This window comes from Oryx dammah, unplaced genomic scaffold (genome assembly GCF_014754425.2).
Source record: "Oryx dammah isolate SB20612 unplaced genomic scaffold, SCBI_Odam_1.1 HiC_scaffold_1, whole genome shotgun sequence".
Lineage (NCBI taxonomy): Eukaryota > Metazoa > Chordata > Mammalia > Artiodactyla > Bovidae > Oryx > Oryx dammah.
This window is the reverse complement of record NW_024070185.1, coordinates 60,459,472-60,481,744: the sequence shown is the minus strand read 5'-3', so window position 1 is coordinate 60,481,744 and position 22,273 is coordinate 60,459,472. Positions and strand designations below refer to the sequence as shown.

General features: G+C 45.3%; 1 protein-coding gene across 2 annotated transcripts; it reads right to left on the bottom strand.

Annotated features, from left to right (window-relative positions):
• Positions 1–803: 803 nt before the first annotated feature.
• POLR1E (RNA polymerase I subunit E) lies at positions 804–20,652 on the bottom strand. 2 transcript variants are annotated; one of them, XM_040224967.1, is made up of 12 exons: positions 20,481–20,652; positions 19,776–19,879; positions 18,297–18,373; positions 16,917–17,002; positions 14,129–14,187; positions 13,168–13,312; positions 11,621–11,728; positions 10,962–11,058; positions 8,869–9,002; positions 6,437–6,518; positions 5,555–5,686; positions 804–4,420 (listed from the first exon to the last, which is right to left on the bottom strand). In XM_040224967.1, the coding sequence occupies exons 1-12, from the start codon at positions 20,554–20,556 to the stop codon at positions 4,261–4,263; spliced, it is 1,260 nt and encodes a 419-aa protein (XP_040080901.1). In that variant the 5' UTR covers positions 20,557–20,652; the 3' UTR covers positions 804–4,260. The 2 variants fall into 2 exon arrangements, with proteins under 2 accessions (XP_040080901.1, XP_040080979.1); XM_040225045.1 differs by having other exon boundaries at positions 20,562–20,627.
• Positions 20,653–22,273: the final 1,621 nt, after the last annotated feature.

The window sequence follows — 22,273 nt, the reverse complement described above, 5'->3', positions numbered from 1 at the left end:
AATAACAGATACACAGTATAAATCAACCATACTTAAAAAAAAAAAAAACAGCTTCATCACCGAGGCCTCCTGGTCCTGTTGAGGCCACTGCTCCCTGTAGCCAGAGGAGGCCCTGGCTATAGTGAATGGTGGGCATGCTGTGGCCAGACCAGAAAAGAGCCAGAGTTGGGTCTTGGAATAGCACATGAGCTGAGACCTGTCCAGCAACATCCCTGGGCCCACCTTCTTCCCTCTCCTTCCAACAGCAGTTTCTTCTCTGATCAGTCCTCATGGTGGACTCACCTGGGGCCTGCTGGGCTTATTCCAACCTTGAGTAGTCTCCCAGTAGGAACACCCTCATTCCACTGGTTTCTTCTCCCTTCCTATCCAGAACTTCACAGGGTGCAGTTATGGCCACTGCATTGGGCCCATTCACTGTGATCATCCTTTTAAATGGAAATTAAGCCTAGCATGGCCTTCTAGTACAGTCTGAGTGACCTGTCACCCCTGCTTAGAAACCAGTTCTTGCCTGACTGCAGCCAAAGATGCTGTCTGTCTTGATTGTCAGAATGGCATTTCACTTCTTAGTCTGGGCCAATCATTCATGTCATCCACCCAGGCTCCTTGGATAAAAGGCTGATTCCAGGGTCAGAGCAGGAAAGTACAAGGTGGCTAGAATATCTTGTGCCAGAAATTAAGGAAGCATCCCTAAAAAGACAGGGATATAAGAGCTAGCTTGAAGGAACTCAGATTGGCCAAATGTGGTACAATCTGAGCATCAAAATAATTGGTAACTGTTCACAGGACAATCCATGAGTCCATACTAAATGAACAAAAAAAAATTTTAACATTAGAGAAAAGAAAGCTTCTCCTTAACAACAGAATGCCAACAGTAAATATGTAAGAAACTATGGGAGTGAGAATATCACTCATCATTTTGTAGCCATCATGGTAATTCATTCAGCAAAAATGATCAATCCAGGCTAAAACTCATGGGTGATAATTAGATGGGGAACAGGATATTTAGAGGCTTAAAGTATTTCTCCAAAAATTAACTACAAAAAGAAAAGTAGTAACTCCAAAGTGGAGAAATTATAACTTTAAAGACAAACCAACATCACATGCTGCAACTGTGATGTGTACAGGGCAGAGCAAACATCTGTAAATTCCCTGCCAAAAATGTGTATCCTGAATCTAACCATAAGGAGATGCCAGACAAAACCAAGTTGAGGGATTCTCTGCAAGATGGCTAATTTACTCTTCAAAATGTCAAGGTTAGGAATGGCAAAGACTGAGGAATTACTTCAGATGAAATAAGACCAATGAAGTGTGATGGACAAAACGTGAATATGAGCTGTGGGCCATATCCTAGTTCCTGCTTTTGGTAAGTGTAATGTGCTCATATTCTTAGGATATACACACTAAAGTACTTAAGATAAAAAGGGTGCTTTTCTCAAACTGTCCCAAATGGTTCAAAAGGAAATATTTAAGTGTACAAAGCAAATAATAAATAGGATGACGCATAAACAGTTGGTGCACCTGCGTAAAGGATATACAGGAGTTCTCTGTATACGACTATAATTATTCTTGCAACTATTTTCTGAGTATGACATTATATAAAAATAAAGTTCTTCAAAGAAGATGCTTTAAAAAATTTTACCTAATTAGCTATTTCCATGTTGAGTCCTCTGCAAGGATGTTAAATATTCCTTCTTTGATCTCAATACTGTTAACAGTGTCAGCAGGTCAGGGCCATGTCCCTCCAAGGAACAGACTTCATTCTGTTAACATTCTGTAAGTTATTCCACAAACTGAAAATCTTATTAAGGGTATAAGCCTCTAGCCCACAGTCTGTTTTTCTTCTAAGAGATCATCAAGCGACATTATGACAAGTAACTTGGTGGGATCAAGGAATCCTCTGGGAATGCACTAGTAAATAAATGGCGTTTTATAGCCAGAAAAAACCTAGTACAATCCCATTATTCTACAAGTGTGTACTGCCGGATAGCTCTGCCAAGGAAAGAAGGTGCCACTCACTGACTCTGGCTCACTCCAGACACTGCTGTTTATATACTGGGCACTGTGCTAGGCGCCCTCTCTCTAGACTTGTTGGAAAGGGCCTTCTCTTGAGCCTTCTGGTCCACAAACCCTTTGATGTACGAAAACTGGCTTTTCAGTCTTTTGGGACTGCATCGCCTACGCTTAGTAAAGTACACCTGTTGTCACCCAGGACGAGTATACAGCTGACCCCTGAACAACGCAAGAGGTTAGGGGCACCGACCCTCCACACAGCTGCAAAATCCACATATGATTCAGGCCAGCCCCCTGTATCTGTGGTTCCACATCTGCAGGCTCAGCCAACCACTCATGTGGTGCTGTAGTGTTTACTACTGAAAAAAGTCCACGTCTAAGTGGACCCAAGCAGTTCATATCCATGTTTTCAAGGGTCAGCAGTATACTTACCACTTGAGGCCTTTCCCCATCCATACCACCCCTCAGTGTGAGTGACGGAAGTGACTCACACAGTGACTGCTTCCCCATGAGGACAGAGGCTGCTCAGAGGCTAGGTCATATGCTGTGATCTAATCACTGCTGGAAATTAAGCCTCAAGGTGTCAAAACCATCAGAATCTAAATGTACTCATGATGATACCTGCAAACACACTAGGGATTCTTTTCCCAGAGTCAAATCAGGATTATTATTTTTTCTGATGCAGAGTCACATACCTGATTTTTTCAACAGCTTAGATAAAGAAAAACAACAGGCATTTAGATTTCCTGCTCACACCTCTGCTGGAGGGAAGTGCCCACTTCCCAGGATCAGACACAAATGGGGACAAGCCAGACAAGAACATGGAAAATGGGCATTTCAGGCCTGGCGTTAGAAGTGTCTCTGACAACCGCACCCCAGTACTCGAAGAAATACAAGGATCACATGCCCTGAATGAATCATCCAAGGCCCATTTCTACCATGTCTTCCCTAACAGATGGCCCAGCTGCTGTGTAAACGTCTTCCTTTCCCATTTTCAGAGAGAGCTGGGTTCTCTCTTCCTTCTTCCACTGCCCCCGGCCCCCAGCACGAGCCCCACATACTGCACTGCTCCCACTGCCTCAGGAGAACCTTCAAGAGCTGAGTCTGAGCATCAGCCATATACCTGAGTCTGTGTCACAGTCCTGTTCTTCACAGCAACCCTCTGGACACCACTTCTCCATATTCCCCTGGCAGATAAGATGGGTGGCAGTAAGCACCCCTTCCCATCTGCTTCTGGTATGGCTTCCTGTAACTAGAGGCTGGAGAGCTGAAACCTATTTCTAAGACACCCTCACTGCTAGGATTCTGGACAAAATGAGATCCCTACATGTGTACTCACAGAGGAAGGAAGCAAGATGGGAGGCCAGCCTCTTGATCTTTGGGCTGTCCATGCTGACAAGCCAGGAGGTGGAAGCCTGGATACTCAAAGTATGGGTGGCTGAACCAGCATTCCAGTGTCAAGTTACCAGCTTCATGAATTCTGGAAGCAGCTGAATTCAAGAAGCTTCATGAATTCAAGTGGCTTCTTCATGCCTGCCTGGCCACCTAAGCTGTGTTCTTGAACTCAGCAGTTCTAGCAGCAACTTCCTTGACACCAGCTCCTGCAACTTTTAACAATTTTGTACCATTTTCTCCATGTGTTGAACTCCTTTCTCCTTAAGAGCATCTAGGACCATTTGTTTTCTGTACTGAGCTCTGACCAATTCACTGGCTTTCAGAGCTCACCCCTGCCCTGTGTGTGGCCTAAGCCAAGCTGAACAATGGATTTAATCACTTCTGATTTGGTTCTGCTTTGTTTCAGTAGCCCCAAACTAAATTAGCCTGTTTGGACAACCCCATCACACTGGTGACCCGAAGCCTCCTCTCCCAGCCCTGCTGGGCATTGTCCTCACCATGGACGCCGCTGGTCCTTTCAGACCTAAGCACAGCATTTCACATTTCTCTTAATGTTAACGTTTATCCATTAGATGTGGTTCAAGGTTCAGCCTGAGAGATCTTTTGCCTCTGACCCTCCCATATCCCACACGTGAACCATCTGCCATTTATAGTCACAGTGACACCAAAGCAGAGATAGAGTCCAACAGGGCCTTGCTTTATGTTTCTGCTTCAGACCAACACACCTGAGGTGCTGGCATCTGGCTTCATGCCCATGCCGAAGCAAGGCTTCTTCTTTAACCCTCCTTCTTTAAAAATAAAAATGCAAATGAACAGAAGGAATGGCAAAAATGTTGTGTCTGGGAAAGCACACCTCTAGGTCATTTTCCTTCGCTTTGACTGATGGTCCAAGGACTGGGCTGGAGGCAGCGGGATGGAGAGAGTGCCCAGTCTGTGCTCCTCCTCCCCACCCACTGCCAGAGAAACCTTTCCTTTGGAGATCTTCAGCCTCATGGCTTTCGCTATCTCCATCATCCTAAGGAACAAACACATAAAACAAGGGAAAGTCTCCTCAATGCGATGCTCAGGGAAGCTTGGCAGGCAGGAGGAGGTGGCACATTTGTGCTCCATGCCTCAAAGACAGAATCCCAAAGGTGGACACAGGAGCAAAGCTTCAGCAGAGACCAATAAGATCGCTGAGAGCCATTAGATTCCTGTGTCAATGTGTAGCAATTAGAAAATGCCTATACAAGTGATAGAAAACCAGGTTATCTGGCTCCTATTGGTAACTGTTTACTTCCTATGACAAGGATCAAGCACTTACCAGAATTTTACAGACTCCAAGAATCTATTTCTCTTTAATGTTCAACCTCACTATCCGTGAGAAGGCCATGTGTGGACAGCCCTCAGAGTAATCCTGCTCCAGACTGCAGGAAGAGTCCAGATGAAGCTGTTTTCCTAGGCACTCTTGGACCACCACCAGGGTCCTTGGGTGTCAGATACTCCTTAATCTCTGACAAAGGCCAACACACCCTGCGATTCAGCACCCTGGAGGTTATGCTCCCTACTCAGTCTGAATCCCTTCTACCAAGGCTAGAAAGGGCCTGAAAGGGTCGCCACTTCTGCCAACCTTCCCAGTCTGCTCAGAGAAGCGTGAATGTGATAGCCCTGCCAAACTCCCGCTCTGCCTTGCCTTAGACACCTCCCCTGGCAGCTCCTTCCATCTGAGAGTGCTTTCTGCTAAGCTGAAACTGGGGTTCTCTTATACAACCTCCACCCCCAGGTTAGCCCATCAGACTCATACAGAATCCCTCTTTCCAGTGACAGCAACTCAGAGACGAGAGGCTGCTCTGTTACACGGGAATGGAAGGCTCATTTCTGAAGCCCAACTATTCCCCTTCTTGTCTGAGTGACCCTGGGAAACTCACTGCTTTCTCTGAACCAAAGATTCTTTCACTGATTCTTAAGAGAAATCACTGGGAGATTATGACAGATTTGCCACTGTGCCTAGCATAGTTAAGACACACAGTAATGTCTGGTTGCCCGTCCATTCAATCATTCATTCATCTGAAGATTGTCCCCAGGTCCCTCGATAGTGTCTCACGCTTTCCAGCAGCACCAGAACTACATCAAGGCTCCCTAAGAGAGCTTTTTCTTCTGTCATGCTCACCTTCTCTCACTGAGCTTCAAGTCCCTCTGTAACATTGTCAGGTCAATCTGGAAGCCATTTATGTGCAAGGCCAGTACGATCACATAGGCAGTGATCTTTGCCTTCATAGAGTCTGAAATCAAGTTCCGCAAACTGCAAATCAGTGGTAGGAGAAAAGAGACAAAATTAAACTCCAATATGATTTCTGCAAAAGGAAAGGAAAAACATCCAAGCCTACTCCCATATGCATTCAACTGTCTTCTCATCTCGGGGAGAGGAAAAGGAATCTGAGCAACATCCCTCATCCTGTCACACTGCCCGAGCCTTCACACACAGTGGAGCCGATCCCAGTGTCCCTCCAGGGAGGACAAAAAAGGCTGTATCTCCACCTTCCCCAGGCACAGTTGGAGCCTGCACTGGTACAGACCATCTCCATCCTCCCAGCCTGCTCAGCAGGGCTGCTGGGAAAACAGTCATTCCACACTTGGCTGCCCATGATTCTTCGAGCAGTCAGAGCAGGACACAGCAAGCAAACAGCAGGAAGAAGCCCAGCTGTGCTGCTTAGGGGGCTTCCCCAAAGTCATCCCCCTGGCCTGCCCCTGCCTGCATCACCGCCTCTCCATACAACACTGGTTCTGGGGACACTGGGAAGGCGTCCCTGGAAAAAGCGTTTGGTGTAGTCTTTATTGCAGGACTTCCCAGAGCCTTAATGTGAACTTCTCCCAGAGGGACAGTGTACACTACAGTGCTGCCTAAACTCACTTACCCAAGACCCTGCCGAGCAGCAGTGCCCACTTCAGCACAGTGACTCTGAGAATATGGACTGCACTCCAAGCCACCCCCCACCGCCCCGATCCTGCTCTCTCCTTTATAGGCAAAAGCCAAGAAGTCAAGCCCCCTGACCTGCCGTTGTTGTAGGTCAGGCAGGTGAACTGCTTTAGTAGTTTGGTGTTGATGATGTGGGGGACTCCGGGTCCCAGGGCACCTACAAGACAAAATGGGAGTTTGATCAGTTTCTTTCAAAACTCTCAGGCCATGCCTCACCTATGAGCTGGGAGACAAGGATAACAGTGGGCCCTTGGACTAAACAGAGGCATGTACGAAGACCAAAAGGGGCCCGTGAAACAGAACAGCCACCTTCAAATGAACACAGGCTCAGGTGTGTTTCGCCTGCAGACCATACATGTGCATGAGATGTCCATGACAGGGCAGTGACGAGAAAGAAAACCAGACTCCAATGAGGCTTAAAGACACATGATTCAAAGATGTTAGAAAGAGAAACAGACTGTGGAGAAAGCTCAGGGAGAGGGAAAGGAGGGGAGACTGGAATGTGAAAATAAGAATTCAGCAGATACTGAGAAACATGAGTACAGGCACAGGTCAGAGTTACTGCACGTTCAGTTTGAGACCACCACAATAAAGCAAGTCACATGAACTGCCTGGTTTCCCAATGCGTGTAAGTTAGGTTTACAGTACACTGGAGTCTCCTAAGTGTGCATTCATATCACGTGTTTTTAAAAGTGTCCAATAATTAATTAAAAATTAAAAACCAGTGTCCATACCTCAATTAAAAGATACCTTACTGCTAAAAAATTGCTAGCCATCATCTTAGCCTTCAGTGTGTTGCAGCAGTGACATCAAAGATCACTGATCATAGACCATCATAATATAACAATGTAAAAGTTGAAAATATTCACAAACAGTGAAATGTGACACATAGACACAAAGTAAGCAGATGCTGTTGGAAAAATGGTGCTGACTTGGTCAACCCAGGGTTGCTCCAAACCTTCAATTTGTAAAAACCATGGTATCTGTGAAGAATGGCAGAACGAGGTGTTCCTGTATAAACCCCAGGTGCCCAGTCACAGTAACACCACTGTATACACCTTAGGCCTCAAATCACAGGTGTCTCTCTCTGGATTTCCAACTCTGGGTGGCTGTGCGTGTGTGGCAGACACCCATGCCCTGGTGAGAGGTGACATGGGTTACCAGCAGAAAGTGACTTCCCTCCGAGCCAGAAAGAGCTGACACAACAGCGTGCCACAGGCCTTCACAAGCAAGGCCAACTTTTCTCCCCATACAACTATTTCTAACCATCCCCTAGAATATTCACTTGATTGGACTGGATGTTATACTTCACCTAACATAGAACAGAAGTAGTGAATGTTAGCTCTGAGCAATCATACAATCCAACTCAACCCTATTTTCAGAGGAAAGAGCTTGGCAAGTTCTCTCAGCACATCAGCAGTACCCCCACTGTTACACAGTTATAAATGAAGACCTGGAAAGACATGTCCATTTCTTCTCTCAGTTCAGTTCAGTCTTTCAGTCGTGTCTGACTCTTTGCGACCCCATGAACTGCAGCATGCCAGGCCTCCCTGTCCATCACCAACTCCCAGAGTTCACTCAAACTCACGTCCATTGAGTCAGTGATGCCATCCAGCCATCTCATCCTCTGTGGTCCCCTTCTCCTCCTGCCCCCAATCCCTCCCAGCATCAGAGTCTTTCCAATGAGTCAACTCTTCTTATGAGGTGGCCAAAGTATTAGAGCTTCAGCTTCAGCATCAGTCCTTCCAAAGAACACCCAGGACTATCTCCTTTAGAATAGACTGGCTGGATCTCCTTGCAGTCCAAGGGACTCTCAAGAGTTTGCTCCACAGTTCAAAAGCATCCATTCTTCAGCGCTCAGCTTTCTTCACTAGAGCTAGTCTAATAATTATAGACAGATAACAGACTGGACATAACTAGAATAAAATGCCTATCCTGATATATAAACCCCAATGTTCATTGTAGCCCCGCTTACAATAGCCAAGACACAGAAGCAACCTAAATGTCCATCAACAGATGAATGGACAAAGATGTAGTATATATATTTCTATGGAATGTTACTTAGCCATAAAAAAGTATGAAATGATGCCCTTTGCAGCAACATGGGTGTACCTACAGATTATCACAATGAGTAAAGCCAGACAGAGAGAGACAAATATAGTATCACTTTTATGTGGAATCTAAAGAAAATGATACAAATCAGACTCATAGACATAGAAAATAAACGTATGGTTACCAAAGGAGAAAAGCAAGGGAAGGAGGGATAAATTAGGAGTTTGGGACTAACAGATACACGCTGCTATACATAAAATAACAAGGACCCACAGTATAGCACAAGGAACTATATACAGTATCCTTTAATAATCTATAATGGAAAAAAATCTGAAAAAGAATATATATATGTATAAATACATATGTAACTGAATCGCTTTACTGTATACTTTAAACAAACACATTGTAAATTGACTGTATTTCAATTAAAAAAAAAAAGTCTATCATGGACTTACTTTTCCGCTTAATCACTTTCTGTGCTCGAAATTTGATGAGGGTGTCCAGGTACCATATGCACCGCGCCTGGCGGTCTCGGCTCTCCTCATTTGATGGCAAAGACTTCAACGCTTCTATGACAAAGGAGCAGTGACTACAACAGGGGAGGGAAAAGGGAAAATGTGTAAGACCAGCCAGTAGGCACCCCACACCTGGTATACAGTCAACAGCTGAGGAAGGGCCATCCCACCAGCTCCTTACAATAGGAGGAGCATGAATTTAGTGCAGGGGGAGAGAGTAAAGGTCTAGACAGTAAATATACATTTCGTGAGCAAATGGTCACTGCCACTGCAGTGCAAAGGCAGCCACTGATTAACACAGGAATGAATGACTGAAGCTATGTTCCAAAAAACTTTATTCACAGGCAGTGTCCAAGACTCAGCACTCTAGCCATAGCTGCCCAATCCTGATGTGGTGGTCTGGAGCACGGGCTCTCACCTACCTGGGTATGAATCCTCTCTCTGCCATGCAGTGGCCTGGGCAAGTTTCTGAACATCTCTGTTTTGGTTTCTTTGCCTCTAAATTAAGTACCCTCACCCTATGGATTTTTGTGGAGTAAATGAGACAACGCAATTAAAGTGGCGCTTGGCACAGGGAACAGTCCCATCAGTGCTGGCTGTTACTGTTACATACTGTTGTTCTACCACTATCACGACCATGGAATCGCAGCCATAAAAGGCTCTTCAGTGTCATCTCATGGCAGCCTCCTTGTACAGATGGGAAAACTAAGGCTCAGTGAGGGGAAGACCACATAGTCCATCAGGCAGATGGGGACTCAGTTCTCCAGACTCCCAGCCCAGAACTCATTCCAGTACCTAGCCCTGAGCCACATCACATTAAGACAATGAAGAACCAGCAATGAAGCTTTTTTTGGAAATGGATCTTTAGAGAGGGAGGGGAAAAAATGTATTTTCTAAGACTTTGGATTTCACTGACCAGTAAAATTTCCAAACAAATATCTAGGGAACCAACCTAGGGTTGACAACATTTTTTCAAGATAAAATTATTAAAAGAAAAACTCAAAAGCAAAAAAATCCCCCACTACCATCATATAAGAAAAGCTGTTTTAAAAGGCAAAAAAGGGGGGAGGGGAGTAGAGGTAATCATCTCTGAATTATATAAAACATACTATATTTAAAGAACATAATTCAGGGCTTTCCTGATTGTCCACTGGTTAAGAATCCATCTTGCGGGACTTCCCTGGTGGTCCAGTGGCTAAGACTCCCTAATGCAGGGAGTTCAGGTTCAATCCCTGGTCAGGGAATGAGATCCCATATGCCACAATGAAGACCCAGTGCAACAAAAAAATAACTAAAAAAAAGAGAAAGAGCAGGAAGAAATGAAAAAAAAAAAAAAAGAAGAAGAATCCATCTTGCTATACAAGGGACATTGGTTTGATCCCTGGTCTGGGAAGATCCCACATGCCCTGCGGCAACTAAGCCCGTGCATCCCAACTACCTTGCAGCAACTTCTGAACCCTGGGTGCCCTAGAGCCCTGCTCTGCAACAAGAAAACTCACCGCAATAAGAAATCTGAGCACCGCAACTAGATTAGCCCCTGCTCACCGTATCTAGAGAAAGCCTGCACAGCAAGACCCAGCACAGCCAAAAATAATAAAGATTAAAAAACCAATAAACAAATTATATGTATAATTTAACTTTAGAAAAGCTCACTCAACACATCACCACGGATAAATTATCACTTCAGCAGGCACCTACTCCCAGGTCAGCCCTTGGACCTGGTGTAACACTGTGGGGGGAACACAGGTCACCTCCAGTTCTCAGCCCCAGTCTACAAGGCCTCACCACCCTCTGCCCAGCCATATGATCCCTGCACTCAGAGGCCAATGCTCTCCCTTGAATGCCACCCGCAGCCTTGGGGCAACAGGCCTAGGAGCCCAAACACTGGAGCAAACACTAGCTCACTCATGTCCAAATGCTGAAGAGACAGATGTCCTCCCTGACTGACACCCAAGGTCTCCTTCATGTCTGACTACATTAAGTGTGTGTCCCAACACCACAACCCAGACTTTCCATCTGCCCAAGTGGGATACCTGTTCTCTTCAATCATCTTCAGTATTTCTTCTGAGGTGACATTCCTGAAAGCTTCAGATGGGCTCTGAAGAGCGTCATACTCCACAGGGGAAAGAACTAGTTACAGGTCAAGAAAAACCCAACCAAAGTGGAAACATCAACTAGCTAGATCATGTTGTGACAGCCTCATCTTAGAAATGGGAAAACGGAGGCTGAGAGGGGGTGATAACACAGTATGTTTGGGCAGGGCTTTTGGGACTCAGTTCTCCCGACTCCCAGCCCAGAGCTCATGGTCTGCCTGGACTTTTCTGTCTTATCACAAAGCTGCTGCAGCATCTTCCATCTGAGTAGACTCACAAGTACGGAAACTCTACATTCTAACCTTTCCTTTTATAAAATCAGCCTGCCCTAGACTCTGGGCACTGGCCAACTTAAAAGTCATATTTTGACTCTTTGTGAAGAGTAAGCCCCACCCACTGAGCCAAGCTGTGGGCACTTTGCTGAGGGATGGGTTTGTCCTCAGCTACTGGGGAAGCCTCGCTGACTTCCCAGCAAGTGTCTGGGGCAAGCTTTTGTGAGCATCACAGACCACCAACATCCTTAGAGAGCCTGGCCATGACACTGCCATCCGCCCATCCCTACTTGGGAAATGAGGTGGCTTCTGCTGCAAGAAGGATACGGTCTTCAAACTTATACACGTCTTCAGGCTTGGCTGCGTCAGCATGGCAGGGTGGGAGGTAGACAGAGTCACCCGGAGACTCATCGTGGATGGCATCACTGACCAGGGCTTTAAAGCAAGAGTCAGCCTCAGTGTCACCCTGCTCAGCTTTGGGTCCCCCAATGCTCTCTGCAACCTGTGCACTTGAGATTATCATCGGCCCAGAACCCCCTCATCTGAACTTCTTCACGTATTGTGAGTGAAAGAGAAAGATCAAATTATAAAACTGTAACTATCATACAGGAATAACCACATCTGAATTAAGTATGCACACAGACAAGAGAGAGGAAAACAGGAAAACTGTAACAGCTGGTCTTGTAGAACGACAAGAAAATGGGTGAATTTTTTTTCTTTTTAAATGTCTTCAGCTATTAAGTTTACTGTTAATAGCTGAGAATAAAGTGAATAAAAAAACTGAAAAATTTACTTAAGACATTAAACTGTATCTTTGACCATATGGAGACATATTTCTATGTTTCTAAATGGGAAAACATAGTATTGTAAAGATGCTGATTTTCCCCATATTAATCCCAAATGGATTTTCAGGGAATTTGACAAAATAATTCTTAAGATCATCTGGAAGAAAAAGTATGTTACAACAGCATACATTTGTGAACAATAAGGATGAAGCTGCCACATCAGACAATAAACTGGATGGTGAAGCTACTATAATTAGAAGGATCATATGCTGCTACACGAATAGCCAGTCAGAATGCTGAGACAGAATCCAATTAAGAATGTGGTAAAACGATAAAGATGACTTTTTAAATCATTTTTTTACACAAGGAAAAGATGAAGTTGGGGACAACTCACTAATCATTTGGAAAAGGTAAAATGAGGTTTGTACCATAGACCAAAAAAAAAGGTCATTAAGATGTAAATGTAAAAAAAAAAAGTAAAAAAAAAAAGATGTAAATGTAAAAAGTAAAACTGTGAAAGTAGTGAAAGAAAATATAGAAAAATATTTATATAATCATAGGGTATGGAAGGAGAAGGCAATGGCACCCCACTCCAGTACTCTTGCCTGGAAAATCCCATGGGCGGAGGAGCCTCGTAGGCTGCAGTTCATGGGGTCGCTGAGAGTCAGACACGACTGAGCGACTTCACTTTCACTTTTCACTTTCATGCATTGGAGGAGGAAATGGCAACCCACTCCAGTGTTCTTGCCTGGAGAATCCCAGGGACGGGGGAGCCTGGTGGGCTGCCGTCCATGGGGTCACACAGAGTCAGACACGACTGCAGTGAATTAGCAGGGTATGGAAAGGTTTTCTAAAATTTCCTAAAATTCCATTTTAATAGGAAAACTACTTGACTGAGCTCACTGAGGGCGGGCCATGTCAGCTGTTTCTTATAATTCCGAGTCCATTCTGAAGAAGGCCTTCAGGGAGAAGCAGGAAGGAACAGAGCCCTAATTCCCATCGTGTCCATCTGTGAGGCAGGTAAAGGATCTCAAGAGAAGGGACAGCTATCTCTAGGAGCAGCCTCTACCCCAAGTTTCAGCTGCTTACCAGTCACACCCTTTGTATCAATTATATTCTCTGCAGCTTTAGCCACTGCACGATTCAAAGATTCACTGCCAACTTTGTTCATTCTCCGGGAGTTCAGAGCTCGCTTCTGTTTGGTGGTACCAAAGGCTTCAATGCAAGAATCCATCTGTGCCGAAAACAAATTTGGTCACTGGAGACAGGCTGAGCACTGCTACTCCTAGCTGTGTGACTACGGGGAAACTCTCAGCTTCTCTGAGCCATCAATATCACACCTGTAAACTAGGCTGACTCATACCTAACTACCTCATAGGCTTGTTGTAAGAACCAAAAGATATTAAGAGATCTGAAGTGCTTGTTTTATAAACTATAATGAACTACTTATAAGTCAACAGTGTTTCCATCTGTAAAATGAAGACTTGACTAGAATTAGGGTCAGTAAATCTGGGGCACACAGCTCACCATTTTCCAATCCTATACCCACAACAGACACTGCTAACAGATCACTCATTCCCCCTCTGAGCCTGCAGACAGCCTCACACCCTTCTCAATACAGTGCTCCAGGCAGTCCTGAAGATCCAATCAGTCTGCCATCCTAGGATGAGATGAGCCTGTAGGAAGCTACTACATTGACAATCCTAAAAGTTTATTTTGTCTTGATGTGAAGTTTCCAGGCTATAACCAGTATTTTTTGAAACTTGGATTAAATCCTGAAAATAAGTGCTATATTACACCTGTAGCAACAGCCCAGCAGAGAACCAGTTCCAGATGCTGGCACAGACCTGTGCACAGCTGCCCCAGATACGGCATCTGCTCTCTGTGAGGCCACAGAGGCCTCTGCAGGTAGGAACTGTCCAGAGAGCCACAGACTGAATGAATTGGGAGCACCCAGGGAGAACTTTACGTTTTTATATTACTGATGGAGAAATTCAAGGCCTGGAAGGAACTCACTTTAGGCTTCACATCTTAGCTCTGTCACACTTACCTTTTCTCTGAAAGATTTGGCTTGACTCTCAAGCGTTGATTCACTCTCAACTGATTCATCTACAAAACATAAAACAAAGAAAAAAAGCAAACTGTTAAGTTTGCCTGCAGACAGCTGCTAAGTCGCTTCAGTCATGTCCGACTCTGTGCGACCCCAGAGATGGCAGCCCACCAGGCTCCCCTGGGATTCTCCAGGCAAGAACACTGGAGTGGGTTGCCATTTCCTCCTCCAATGCATGAAAGTGAAAACTGAAAGTGAAGTCGCTCAGTCATGTCCGACTCTTAGCAACCCCATGGACTGTAGCCCACCAGGCTCCTCCGTCCATGGGATTTTCTAGGCAACAGTATTGGAGCGGGTTGCCATTGCCTTCTCCATTGCCTGCAGACAATAAGAGTGTTTAATATTTGGTTAACAGTTAATCTAAGAAAACCAGATTTCTCTACTACAGGACTTCCCAGAGCTTAACATGCATATGTACTATGAACATTCAATATGAAGCTTCAGTATACAGATAGAGGATGTGGAGAATAAACTATGGAATCGAGGGAAGGGATCCAAGGAAACATGAGGCCTCCAGGTGAAATGACTTGCCCTAGGCAATGCAGAGATGAGATTAGAAACTAAGTCCTATGCTCTTTCCAGTATACAGTTTTGCCCTTCTTGTAAAAGGGATAAGGAAGAGGGATCAGGAAGGCTGAGGAGGAGGAGGACATGGGGATCACCTCCCATTGACAAATACATCAAAAATACATCTGTATGTGGAACAGTTCTCGTGGAAAACTAACTGAAAATTGGCAGAAGAAAGATTTCCAGGTAACCAGGTAGTAGGGTTGGGACCCCCACCACTGCCCCTTCAAAGAGATGTGAAAGGAAAGAAGGTTTGCATGGGCTCTCCACACCACAGCCTGGCACATGATCTGACCCAACTAGCCCCTGGATGTGGCGGAGGTACAAATTAGGAGTATGGGATTAAAAATAGATATAAACTGCTGCTGCTACTGCTGCTAAGTTGCTTCAGTCGTGTCCGACTCTGTGCAACCCCATAGACGGCATTCTACCAGGCTCCGCCGTCCCTGGGATTCTCCAGGCAAGAACACTGGAGTGGGTTGCCATTGCCTTCTCCAATGCATAAAAGTGAAAACTGAAAGTGAAGTCGCTCAGTCGTGTCCAACTCTTCACAACACCATGGACTGAAGACTACTAGGCTCCTCCGTCCATGGGATTTTCCAGGCAAGAGTACAGGAGTGGGTTGCCATTGCCTTCTCCAGGATATAAACTACTATACATAAAATAGGTAAGTGACATGAATTTACTGTATAGCACAGGGAATTTTACCCAATAGCTTTTAATAAGCTATACTGGAATATCATCTGCCAAAAAAACAATATATATATATCATATGCCATACACCTGAAACTAACAAAATACTAGAAATCAACTATGCTTCAATAAAAAAATTTTGTTTTTAATTTTAAGACCTAAAAGTAGGCATAAACATGAGGTATGTATTACTTTACATGAAGCTCTCTGATCTCCCAGAGTATTCAAATAAGGGGCAATAATCTAGTGGACAGGAGCATAAGCTTTGAAGTGACCTTGCCTGCATTTAAATCCCAGGTCTCTTACTTAGAACAGCAGTATGTTCCTACCAAAGTCATTTAACTTCCGCTTCAGGTTCATCATTGATTAAAAAGTGAAGTAAGTGATATAATGCATTGAAAGTGCTTACAACAGTGCCCAGAACATAGTAAGGACCCAATAAATGTGTGTGTATTCTTTATATATGCTGGTTAGAATTAACCAATATTTACAAATGTGTTTAAATAATAAATTAATGAACAATTTTCTTTTTCATTGGAAGTTAGAAGAGCATTTGACGGATAATTTATATGTTGTTTTATTTGTTTGCAAAGCAGGAAATTCTTCACCTAGAAGACTATGGACCCCTAGGAAATTCACAGATGACCTTTGGGATGTAAGAGCCCTTTAAAATTATATGCAAAATCTCATATTTTTTGTATATTATGTATGTTTCTCAGAAATACTTCTGGTTCTTTACAAGAAAGGCTGAGACCACTGCTTTGCCAGAATGAAGTTATTAGAACTAATGCCTCTGAAGGTATCAAGCAGATTCACAATGATCCTAATAATCCTTATCTAATTCCCTCCCCAACCATGGTTCTCAGTATTTAAGATTTAGAAACAGGAGCCCCTTGAGTTTGACCATCTTATCTATCATTTTCAAAGATCCCACTCTAGCCCAATACATTCTAAAATGCCAGAGAAGAGAGGTATTGCAACTTCTCCCAGTGGGTTAGAGAAAAAATAGATCTCTTCCCAAATTACAAAGTGTAGAGACTTTGCATCAACCTTTGTCCAACCTATAAGCAACTTCTACAGAGATTCTAAAACCTCTACCCCAACTAGAACCATTAAGAATTAAGAAAGGCCCTCGATGAAAAAGAGTATCAGAGATGCCCTCCATTACTCTGCTCTGATCATTGCTCAACTTGCTTAAACTAAGATTAGATTTTGATCTTCAGTCTGTAAACATTGTAGGGACAGAATCTGTGTGTTTTGCTATATTCACAGCCCCTAACTTGTGCCTGGGGCATAGTAGGTCATCAATAAATATTTGTTGAGTAAAAGCACTTTTAAAACTTTGTCAAATGAAAAAAAAAAAACCTTTAAAAAAACAGCTACAAAATGTAGTTTACAAGTCAAACTGATGCATCCAGCAAACCTAAAATATTCAGCCTTTCCTTGAGCCTTCATAACTAGAACCTACCTGAAAACAGTGGCTGCATGTTGAACAATTCAGCATCATATACTTCCATCTGGCCAGAGGTCTTATTCAAAATTCCGACAAAGTGCCTGAATAAAGAAGGAATATCAGTGACAATGGATCATTCAAAAGGTACTGTTTATGCAATCTCCTTGTTTCTGCTTAAAAGGCACCACTTACTCATGAGTAACAATAACCCCCCACAGCAGATATTCTCTGCAAAAAGAGGGTAATGAGGGGGGAAATGGGAAGGGCAGCAGGGAAGTCACCAGGTGATTCTTATAGCCAATCACATTTGGGGTCACTGATGTAGTGGTAAAACCTTTTGGGATATAAGAATCTAGAACTACACTAGAATTTACTCCATGTGTAAATTCTATGGAGGCAAAGACAAAACTTCAGTAATTATGAGAAGACTAGTTTATACTAGAAAAGCTTTGTAAAGAGATGATAAAAGTTTCAAGCACAAACACATTCATTGGAGCTCTACCAGCTGCTGGGGTGGAGGAAGGGGGAGATGACTCTAAAAGGGCCTTGGTTGTGGTTCATGGATAGATATCTTCATAGGGACACTGCATCATGCAATGCCTGACAGTGAGACTGAACACGCTGAACAATCTTCATTGTACCAAGAGGAAAACCAGAGATCAGTAAACGGTGGAGTTGCCCAAGTCAGTAATCTTTCCAGAACTAGACAGAAATTCTGGAGCCTTGGACACTACCAAACCCTTTTCTTGTAGTTACTTCCAAGGCAGACTTCTGGCAAACTTTGGTGTGTTGATCACACATCCAAAAATAATGGAGACGGCTGCCTTTTAGGAACAAGATAGTTATAAACAAAGAATATTTCAAGTTAATGATGTGGTCAAAACTAATGAAGGTCAAAAGGCACAAACTTCCAGTTATAAAATAAATAAGCCCTGGAGGTATAATGTTCAGAACAGTGACTATAATACTGCATTATATATTTGAAAGATGTTAAGAGAGTAAGCCTCTAAAGTTCTCACCCCAGGAAAAAAATATTGTAACTGTATGGATGTTAACTAGACATTGTTGTGACCATTTTGCAGCATTACATACACTGAATCATTTTATCATACACCTGAAACTAATGCTATATGTCAGTTATATCTCAACTTTTGAAAAAATTTTAAAATTACAAATGAATCAGGATTTTAGGAAATTAAATAAATGTAAGTCACTTTCAATTTCAAGAATGTCTACATGCTGATGTGAAGGTCCCTGGGTCTAGGAACACCGGAACCTGGTAAACCCCTCTGGATTTCCCCTGCTGCAGCTAAAACGAAGTCAGAGAAGAGCGGCGCCAGGGCCGCCGCCGCCACCACCATCCCCACTTCCCACAGTCACTTTCCCCATCTCTACCTGCACAGAGTATTGCATTTGAGGGCTCCAGTCCCAAAATTGTTTCCCACGTAGGAAAGTCTGTCTGTTTCAGCTGCCTAAAATGTAGAGGAGGGAAGGGCTCCATTACAACCAATGTTGAAAGATAGTAAACATCTTGACGCCCTTTTCCAAGTTTGCAGAAGCTTTAGAATCCAAACTGCAATGGATGAGACAAGACAGCCTCTTTGAGAGGATCCAGCTCCACTGTCTCTAAGTGAGTCTGGTGTGTCCTTGGTGGAAAGGTAAGAGGACTTCTGAAAAGTTCCAGATAGTGCTGGCTTCTAGCTAGTCTGAAAGTTCTTGGTGGAGCTGTACCTCAGGACTTGGAGACAGGCCCTGGGCTTCCACAGCTTAGAGGCATGCAACAAAATGATTCTGCAGGCAACATAAAGCCCACTTTCTTGAACCTCTCTGCCCACCTCTATCATGACTGCTCCTTATTTGCTCTCAGGATCACTGCTATTGTTGTTTAGTCACTAAGTTGTGTCCAACTCTTTTGCAACCCCATGGACTATAGCCCACTAGGCTCATCTGTCCATGGAATTTTCTAGGCAGGAATACTGGATTGGGTTGCCATTTCCTTCTCCAGGAGATCTTCCTGACCCAGGGATCAAACCCACGTCTCCTGCATTGGCAGGTGGATTCTTTACCACTGAGCCAGTCACCAACGAAGCCCCTCAGTGCCATGGAGGTGGTGAATTCATTCCTTAATCAGAGCCCAGCTTCCCTGCCCTCTCCCCATGTTTGCCCTCTTCACCTGCAATACTAACTTCAGCTGTTAAACCCCCCTCCATCCTTCAGGGTTCAGCTCCCATACACCCTCCCCCAGGAAGACATTCTGGCAAGCAGAGCCTTCACTGACTCAGCTCACTCTGCCCTGCTCTGTACTCTCTCTCCCTGGGACCCTGAGCTTTGTTTACTTATGTATGAGTTCCTCACATTCAGTTCTCACCTCTCTAGAGCAGGGAATGCAGATATCTGGGAATGTCTGACATTCTGTTGGCCACAACTAGGAAGCGCTACTAGTGGGCAGAAGCCAGGGAAGCTATTAAATATCCAATGATGCACAAGACAGCCCCCGCAACAAAGAATGACATATCTGGGTCAGAATGTCAATAGTGCCAAGGTTGAGAAACACTGCTCTATAGTATGAGCTCCCTCAGAGTGGGTCCAGGTCTGACTTAGCTATTTCCCCAGCAGCTTACAGTCCGGGGCCACACTGGGGACTCAATAAATGCTTGTTGATAGAGCAAATGAATAAAAAGCCATCACTTCACCACCAGTGTGAAACTGAATGGGGCCTGTCTCCACACCCCAGCCTGCTGGGGCACAATGTTCTTCAAAGGTTCACCTGCTATTCCCCCTCTTTTCTCCTCTCACTCCTTCCTACATCAACCCACACCCAAAGGGCCTCCTGAGGTCTGCAGAGTGGAGGTGACTGGCCACAGCAGCACTTACCAGGATCCGCTGACTCCTCTTCCTGGGGTTTGTGGAGTCGTTGTTTTTGTACAAGGTAAAGCGCATGTTGCCTGGATTCTGTAGCCTCCCATTGGAGAACTGGACTGTAAGATTACAGCATAAGAATGAAATGAGAGCAGAAATATCCAGAGTGTGGTGGGGAGGAAATTAATCGTCAATGGGGAGGGAGTGACCGACTCGGAGAATGGGGATGGCGAGGAAGCCCGGGTCCTAACCCAAAGCTGTCCTGGTCCAGGTGGGAAGAGAGGCTGGTGAGGGGTTGGAGCCTTGAGGGGATCTCTGGAGACGGGCCTCCACGGAAAGGAATAACTAAGGAGAGTGGGGCTGACTAAGGAGATCTCGGCCAAACCTAGAAAGGCTGAGGGAATCCCTGGCCAATGGGGAGAAGGAAATGGAGCAGGTGTGAGACCTGGTGGGTGAGAGGATGACGGGGTCCTGGATACATACAGCCCCAGCCCTGGGGAGGACGTAACTGGGATGTCCTCATCCACCTGGGAGGTAGTAACAGAGAGACAAGATGACAGGAGAGCCCTGGCCGAGCCCCAAGGAGTAATGGAGCCTATAAGGGCCCTGGCCCAGCTGGGAATGCGGCTGGACGGACGTGGGAAGTGGAGGGCTGTAGCGGTACCGGAACGGAAGGGGAGGAAGTTACAGGAAAACCTGCTCCAGCTTCGCCGTATTTACCCAGTAGAGCGCTCTGGCTGTCGTCTGGCTCCCTACAGTACTGCCACCTCGCGCTCGGAAACACCTCCGCCGCCATCTCGCCTCGCCAGCCGCCAATCCCCGGAGTTAAAACAGCGGCAGCCACACACTGAGGTAGTGCCGCGACCGGAAGAGGCGTGGTCTCTCCGGGCACCGCCCCGCGCATGCAAAGACGCGTGGCTCCGCCCCACAGGACAGAGCCCCGTAAGCGCCCTTTTCCGGAGCTCTTAGGCGCGTCTGCCCCGCCCACCCTCGCCCCACCTCTCCAAGAGGCGTGGCCTCCGTCCTCACCTTGCCCTGCCAGCTTCTCCAAGGTCCAGTACGCGATTGGCCCAGCAGTCAGCAAGCGCGTTACACCTCGTGTGCTGCTAGGGTGCTCGCGTCTACAAGCCTTGCGTTGTGTGGGATTTCTTCCTCTGCACAATCTAGGTAGGGTATTGTCTATCTCTTTTGCTGCTAAGTCGCTTCAGTCGTGTCCGACTCTATGCGACCCCATAGACGGCAGCCCACCAGGCTCCCCCGTCCCTGGGATTCTCCAGGCAAGAACACTGGAGTGGGTTGCCATGTCCTTCTCCAATGCGTAAAAGTGAAAAGTGAAAGTGAAGTCGCTCAGTTGTGTCCGACTCTTAGCTACCCCATGGACTGCAGCCCACCAGGCTTCTCCGTCCGTGGGATTTTCCAGGCAAGAGTACTGGAGTGGGGTGCCATTGCCTTCTCCGTGTTTATCTCTGCTGCTGCTGCTGCTAAGTCGCTTCAGTCGTGTCCGACTCTGTGCTACCCCAGAGACGGCAGCCCACCAGGCTCCCCCGTCCCTGGGATTCTCCAGGCAAGAACACTGGAGTGTTTCCTTCTCCAGTGTCTATCTCTACTACTGTGTAAATATGTCTTATTAATACTAAGATCTGAAGGCCCGAGTTCAAATTTAGAATTCACTAATAGGCAATCCTTCAGCTCCAGCTAAATGTGGTGACTGGCAGTGAGCAGCATTTCTCCAAGTCCTCCATCCACACACCTGGACATCAGTCCTTAAACACCTAAGCTTGGTCCACAAGCCTGTAAACAGCTATGATCAGTTCTTGGGCCTAGGCGTGCATACACCTGTGGCTCAATCAACCCTGTGAGGATGGACCAGGGGAGAAGCCCAGAAGGCTCAAGGATTCTGGGGTGGACTGGAAGGAGGAACCCAATCTTATGAGCATGTCCTTTTGTTCTTATGGATTCAACTTTCCCTCCATCCTTTATCTGGAGTTATTAGAATAAAATGAGAGTCAAAGCATGGCCTACGGAGCTTTGAGCATGACCCGGGCCAAGGCCCCTTTTGCCCAAAGGGAAATACTGTTGAAAGGAAAGAACCAGATTATCTCTGTTTTCCAAATTGCCTTCTTCCTAGACTCATCCTCTTTCCCCCCGACACATACCTCCAAGATGATCCAAATCACCTTTAACACCCTAGCTTCCCTTTGCCTGAGCACATGTCACTCTTCTAATTACCCAATCACACTTTTCCGAAGCACTGCAGGCATAGTGCAAAGAATCTTGTTTTTGCCCTGATCTTTCCAGACTAAATTATCAACCTGATGTCCATCACCCCGAAGACCATGTAATATTTCCTTCAGACCACAATGATCCCTAAGTAGCTACAACTGTTTAGTTGCTAAGTTGCATCTGACTCTTTTGCAACCCCCGGGGTCAGTAGCCCAACAGTCTCCTCTGTTCACAGGATTTCCCAGGCAAGAATAGTGGAGTGAGTTGCCATTTTCTTTTCCAGGGGATCT

What these genes read in the sequence shown, in the direction of transcription:
- POLR1E (XM_040224967.1), bottom strand. Translation starts at nt 20,556, where the DNA reads ATGGCGGCGGAGGTGTTTCCGAGCGCGAGGTGGCAGTACTGTAGGGAG. An exon ending in CATGCAGCCACTGTTTTCAG is followed by an intron (nt 14,188 to 16,916) that starts GTAGGTTCTAGT and finishes TATGTTTTGTAG; the next exon opens with ATGAATCAGTTGAGAGTGAA. An exon ending in TTGAAGCTCAGTGAGAGAAG is followed by an intron (nt 4,421 to 5,554) that starts GTGAGCATGACA and finishes TTTGTTCCTTAG; the next exon opens with GATGATGGAGATAGCGAAAG.